This window comes from Raphanus sativus, chromosome 9, assembly GCF_000801105.2.
Source record: "Raphanus sativus cultivar WK10039 chromosome 9, ASM80110v3, whole genome shotgun sequence".
Taxonomy (NCBI): Eukaryota; Viridiplantae; Streptophyta; class Magnoliopsida; order Brassicales; family Brassicaceae; genus Raphanus; species Raphanus sativus.
In genome coordinates, this window is record NC_079519.1 from 14387957 (window position 1) to 14394694 (window position 6738).

General features: G+C 46.3%; 1 protein-coding gene across 1 annotated transcript; it reads right to left on the reverse strand.

Annotated features, from left to right (window-relative positions):
* Positions 1-412: 412 nt before the first annotated feature.
* Positions 413-2391, reverse strand: LOC130500087 (uncharacterized). Its single transcript, XM_056994790.1, has 4 exons — positions 2386-2391; positions 1885-2314; positions 1305-1805; positions 413-1206 (listed from the first exon to the last, which is right to left on the reverse strand). The coding sequence occupies exons 1-4, from the start codon at positions 2389-2391 to the stop codon at positions 413-415; spliced, it is 1731 nt and encodes a 576-aa protein (XP_056850770.1).
* Positions 2392-6738: the final 4347 nt, after the last annotated feature.

The window sequence follows — 6738 nt, forward strand, 5'->3', positions numbered from 1 at the left end:
CATCCATAAACACCTCCACAACATCTTCAATAAGATCAGAGAAAATCGACATCATGCACCTTTAAAAGGTGGCTGGAGCATTGCACAGCCCAAATGGCATCCTTCGATAAGCAAAGGTACCATAGGGGCATGTGAATGTTATTTTCTCTTAATCATTGGGATGTATGGGTATTTGGAAGAACCCTGAATACCCGTCAAGAAGACAATAGAATGGATGATTTGCAAGTCTCTCAAGCATCTGATCAATAAATGGCAATGGAAAATGATCCTTTCTAGATGCAGAGTTCAGTTTTCGGTAATCAATGCACATTCTATGTCCTGTGATGGTTCTTGTGGGTATTAGTTCATCCTTATCATTTTTCACCACAGTGATCCCACCCTTCTTTGGTACCACATGCACAGGAGATACCCATTAAGAATCTGAAATAGGGTAAATCACACCAGCATCTAAGAGTTTAAGAATCTCCTTCTTTACAACATCCTTCAGGTTAGGATTTAACCTTCTTTGATGCTCGATAGAAGTCATTGATTCATCCTCAAGATGTATCCTATGCATGCACAAAGTGGGTGAGATCCCTTTGATATCATCAAGCGAGTAACCTATTGCTTTTCTAAACCTTTTAAGTGTTTTCAAAAGTTCAGCAATCTCAGGTTCAGTAAGTTCACTACTCACAATGACAGGATAGGTATCATTAGGGCCAAGGAACGCATACCTTACACCATGGGGGAGTGGTTTAAGCTCCACTTTAGGTGCCTTAAGCTCGCTCCAGTCATCTTGCTGGGTATTCTCTTGTTGAGTCACTGAAGCTACTTGATGGACCACCTGTGGCAGCTCTTCGTACTGATCCTTACTCTCAAACCCCTTGTGTGAATCCAGCATCATCCCATAGGCAGTACTCTCCAGGTTCTCAATCACTTCAGCCTCCTTCTCCACTGTCAAAGCCAGCTGTAGAGGATCTTCTAGAGACAGCTCTTCAAGGAGTTCATCAGCCAGAGCATCCATCTCTTCAATGTAGAAGATTTGTCCTTGCACAGTTGGTTTCTTCATAACCTCCTTGATGTCAAAGTGGAGAATGTGCCTCTTACCCAAGTGGAGATCAATCTTGCCTTCTTTCACATTCACAATAGCTCCAGCTGTAGCTAAGAAAGGTCTCCCAAGGATTAAGGGATCTTGAGCTTCTTCACCCATCTCAAGTACCACAAAATCTGTAGGATTTCACAGTTTCCGACCATAAGAGGAAGGTCTTCCAAGATGTCAACAGGGTACTTCACTGAACGATCAGCCAACACCAATGAGAGTCTACACTTCTTGTACTGAGTGAAACCAAGCTTCTTTGCAACTGACAAGGGCATCAAGCTGACACTAGCTCCCAAATCGCAGAGACATCTCTCAAAAACCATAGGTCCAAGAGCACAAGGCAGTGTGAAGCATCCTGGGTCTTCTAGTTTCTTTGGAACATCAAGTCTCTGAATGATGGCATTACACTCATGAGTGAGAATCCTCATACCCTGCATCTCCTTCTTCTTTGCAGCTACAACATCTTTTAGGAACTTACTGTATTGAGGGACCAACATGAAAGCATCAATGATGGGCATTGTGATCTGAACTTCACTCATCTGCTTCTCAAACAGAGCTTTGTACTTCTCTAGCAGCTGCTTCTTGAACCTTCCAGGGAATGGAAGTTTGGGCTCATAAGGAGGGGGAACAAAAGGATTCTCAGTTGCTGGAGCAGCAGCTTGACCATCTTTCACTGTTTGCTTCTCTTCTCCCAACTTTCCTTTGCCTTTGGCATCCACAATCTTCTCTAAAATCTCATCATTGATCTTCTCATCCACAATCACAACCTCATCATCAATGTTGATGGCTACCCCCCCCCCCCCCACCTTGTTTCTCAGCATCCTTGGTGAGAGTTGGAGGAGGCAACTGCTTGCCACTCCTAAGGGTAACAGCCTTCATTGTTTCCTTGGGGTTTTGCTCAGGTTTTCCAGGTAGAGAACCTTGCTGGCGGTTTTGGTGAGTATTCAAAGAAGCAAACTGGTTCTCCAAGGCCTTGAACTTGTTGTTGAGCTCATTGTAGCTACCATCAATCTTGTTGTGGAGATTCTTGAGCTCATAGCCAACATGCTTTTCACTTCTAGTTTGAGACTCCAAGATTTGTTTCAGTAGAATATCTGTGTTGCTGGCCTGAGGAGCAGAACTAGAAGGATAAGTTTGCTGCTGAGAAGATTGGTTTCCTTTGTTGGGAAAACCAGGAGTGGGACTCTGCTGAGGCTGAGAGTTGCCTTGCTGGTTGTTCCTAGGCTGGTAACCATTCTGCTGGTTGTTTGGGTAAGATCACTGTTGGTAGTTGTTGTACTGAAAATTTGGCTCGTAACGACAAGTACGTCCATCACGAGGGGGAAGAACTCCAAGGCGCGCACAACTACGCGATCAATCTGGAGCAGGGCAGAACTTCGGGGAATACGTGGAACCGTAACCAGAGTTACGACAAAAATGTCTACTGCGAAATCCGTCAGACCGAAGGTCACTCCACGGCTAACTGCAAAGTCGTAGGGGCAAGGCTGGCCGCGAAGCTGCTTGCTGGAGAACTCTCTGGAGTAACCAGCATCAAGGGTCTAATCCTCGACTCCGACCGTCCACCAAAAACCAATAAGAATCCTCATGCGGAAAACTCATCGCCGAGAAATCAGGCGGGGGATAAACGCGAAAGAAGACTGGACGATAGGGGGAATGATAACTCCCGCAGAAGGGTGAACATGATCATGGGAGGATCCCAGTACTGCAAGGACTCGGTCTCGGCCATCAAAGCCTACCAACGGAAAGCCGAGTCAACTGTGAAGTATCCCCCACGATCTCCCCCTCGAGACGGACAGAACACCTCGATCACATTCACGGAAGAAGAGGCTTGCGGAATCGACCAGCCTCATTGCGACCTCTTGGTCATCGATCTCGTTATAAGAGATCTCGAAGTCGCAAGAATACTCATCGACACCGGAAGCACGGTAAACCTGATCTTCCGCGATACCCTAAGAATGATGGACGTCGAGCTTGTAGAAGTCACCCCGGTACCAAAACTGCTCACGGGTTTCTCCGGACAAACGTCCATGACCTTGGGATCCACTCAACTACCCGTCATAGCAAAAAAACATCACCAAGATAGTTAACTTCGCGGTGGTAGATAGCCCGGCTAGTTACAACGCGATCATGGGAACTTCATGGCTAAACGCCATGAAGGCCGTTCTCTAAACTTATCACTTGGGCGTCAAATTTCCAACCAGGACTGGAATCGCCGCAATTTGGGGTTGTCAAAAACAGTCGCGACTTTGTTTTCTAGCGGAACATAAGTTAAGACAGATCACGACGGCCTCCACGGTTAAACGCAAGCAAACTCAGCCTTCCGCCAAAGATACCCCGACAAAGGGCACAGCGACACCTCCCGCGGAAGCAGATTCGGAGATCGGAACCATCCCCGATTCCGAAGACAACGTCACAACTCAGCGGGAAGAGAAAAATCCCGAGGAAAATGTCGACCCCACGACTAAAGCGGTCGACGTAAAACCAACCGACGAGTGAACACACTCGCGGCACAAACAGAACTACAAAATGGCTTGATCCTCGAAAGAGGTACGTAGGCAGCTCGTCGAAAACCGGCGAGTTCAGCTATCCCCCTCGCCAAAAAGGGGGGGGAGTGGGTACGTATACTCGTATACTCCCACAAAAGGTCAAAAAAAACCCGCATTGTATTCGAAATTTTCGAACTTTTTCAACAAGAATCTTTTCCTCAATCTATCGATTCCTAACACATAAACATTCTGAAAAATGAAAAATGTATCCTCAAGGAATGCGAGACGTCGCAGTTTCACTGAAGATATTTAATTCGTATCATCCGTCAAAATAGTCCGTCCGCGACTTTAAAATTTTATCAAAATAGTCAGTCCGCGACTTTAAACATCCATCAAAACAGTCCATTCGCGACTTTAAGAACAAAAACAAACCCGTCGATTGGCCCCGACGGGCAAACACAGAAACATTTCACTTAAACAAATTCGTAGTCAGATCTTTTACTAGCCAAGATAACAGATCTCCAGATCAGGAAGTTCCTATGGACCAACGTGATCACATGCTTCGGAACCCGTCATGAAATCATCACAGACAACGGACCCTAGTTCACAAGCTATAACTTCCGAAAGTTTTGCAAGGACTGGAATATCAAACTCTCCTATTCAGCACCACGACATCCCTAATAACACGGGTAAGCAGAGTCCACCAACAAGACGGTGGTAAACATGCTCAAGAAACGCCTGAAGAAAGCCCATGGGTGATGGGCAGAAGAGCTACACGGAGTACTCTGGGCCTATCGGACTACCCCGAAAACGGCTACCCAAGTGACTCCTTTCTCACATGTTTACGGTGCTGAAGCAGTGATACCCACAGAGGTGCACGTCAGGACTACGGTCTCTGAATTCCTCTCCCACGAAGAGAACAACGAGCTAATGTCCCTGAGTCTAGACCTACTCGATGAAAAAAAGAGAGGCGGCCCGCCTTAGGAACAGTTCTATCAATTGAAGGTAGCTAAGAGCTACAATAAGAAGGTCAGATCAAGAACCTTCCAGAAAGGAGACTGGGTCCTAAGGCGAATCTGCGACCATACAAGGGACAAATCAGCCGGGAAACTCTCCCCTGGATTGGAGGGTCCTTATAAGGTAATAGAGGTGCAGGGGGCAGGAACCTAAAAGGTGCAAGACAGTGACGGCAAGGTCCAACTTAAATCCTGGAACGCCCTGCACCTCAGCTAGGTTCCTCCTCTTCCTCAAGATGATCGACACTGGAAAAGACAGACCGTGCTCCACCCAAGTGAACTCGCGCGGTTCCGACTCATTTCTAAAGTAAGGTCCCTGGATCAAGTTTTCTATATTACTACTACTACTATTATATATTTAAGTACACTGGTTTCCTACTCCTATGTATGCGATAACGTCTCCGGACTAAGCTTATAAAATACATTATTAGTTACGGCTAAAGGGGTTATAGAAACTCCAATGTACTTAAAGGGACATACTAGCTGGGTCAGGCCCTAATGCAGGGGGCATGACGTACAACTGCAAAGTACTGTAATCAGATGCTGACGGCTGATATGCAAGGAGATAAAGTGCGAAAAACCGGTTAGCACCAAAAATTTAATACTTATCCAAACGTGGAAAGTAGCGTGTCTGGTGTGAAGTCGCTCCGCGGGGCAGGCCCACGCCAGCACCATAAGTCTGAGCATGACCTTTCTGCGGAAAGGTAGAGAGCAGCATTGAGAATCATGAGAGTGGCCTATACCTCCGTGTGGCAGAGTGCGGTTTCTCAATTTCATGATCGGTAGTGGTTCCCCCACGGGGAGCAGAATACGTTCACAACCTCCCATAATGTATACGGCCTCAGTGTCTATAAAGAACCTCCGGGTTCATTATGGCCTCAGGGTCTATAAAAGAACCTCTGGGTTCAATGCAGCCTCTGGGCCTGTAAGGAATCTTCGGATTCGAGAAGATCACCTAAGGGTTGATCAAAGACTTCCGAGTCTAAATGAAATTCGGGTCTAATAAGAATCTTCGTGTTCAAGGATCTCTGAATCAAATACCAACCTTCGGGTTTGCCAAGGACCTTAGGGTTCAAAGGCATCAACCTCCGGGTTCGAGGTATCAATCGGGTTTAATCACGGTCCCAGGACTTAAAGATTAAACGTTAGCACTCAGAAACCTCGGGGTTCAATGAGAAAACATTCGGGTTCAATAAAACGGCCTTCGGTTCTTTGTAAGGAACCTCAGGGTTCAAGGCCTTAAGAACTTCCGGGTTTTATGGCTCAAGAACCCAAAGTTCAAACCAAGCTAGAACTCTAGGGTTCTAAGCGAGAATCTTTCATTCCAAAACTAAAACTCAGGTTTTTTAATACTGGATTACAAGGTCTAACGCTTCTTCAATGATTTCAGGTTTCAGTCAGTTTACTCACAGGACCCAGGTCCTACACTCTGACATCATTCCAAGGGTCCAGCCCTTCCTAAAAACCTACGCATCCACCTAGACCCCCTTCCGTTTCAGAGATACGAAGTTTCCTTAACCTGATGAGGTCTAAGCCCCTTGACTATCGACGTATTGACAGGCCCTGAACCTCGAGAATCCAAAGTAGTACAATCTTAGGGGCAAGACTATCATCAGCCCGAGAGGCCTTAGGGACAAGAGTGAACATGAGTACATCCTACCATCCCCATACGGATGGTCAGTCAGAAAGAACCATCCAGACCTTGGAAGATATGCTAAGGGCATGCGTTCTAGATTGGGGTGATTCATGGGAGAAGCACTTACCACTGGTGGAGTTTGCATACAACAACAGCTTCCACACCAGCATAGGTATGTCTCCTTATGAAGCATTGTATTGGCGGCCTTGCGGGACACCCTTATGCTGGACCCAAATGGGGGAGCGCAGCATAATAGGTCCTGAGATTGTAGAAGAAACCACATAGAAGATCAAACTGGTCAAGGAGAAGATGAAAGGAGCACAAGACCGCCATAAGAGTTATGCTGACAAGAGAAGGAAACATCTTGAGTTTGAGGTTGGTGATCTAATCTATCTCAAGATGATTACCTTCAAAGGCAGGGTCAGAGTTTCTGGAAGAAGGAAACTGGACCCTAGGTTCCTAGGTCCATTCAGGATACTTGAAAGAGTTGGGGCAGTGGCTTACAAATTGGATTTGCCATCT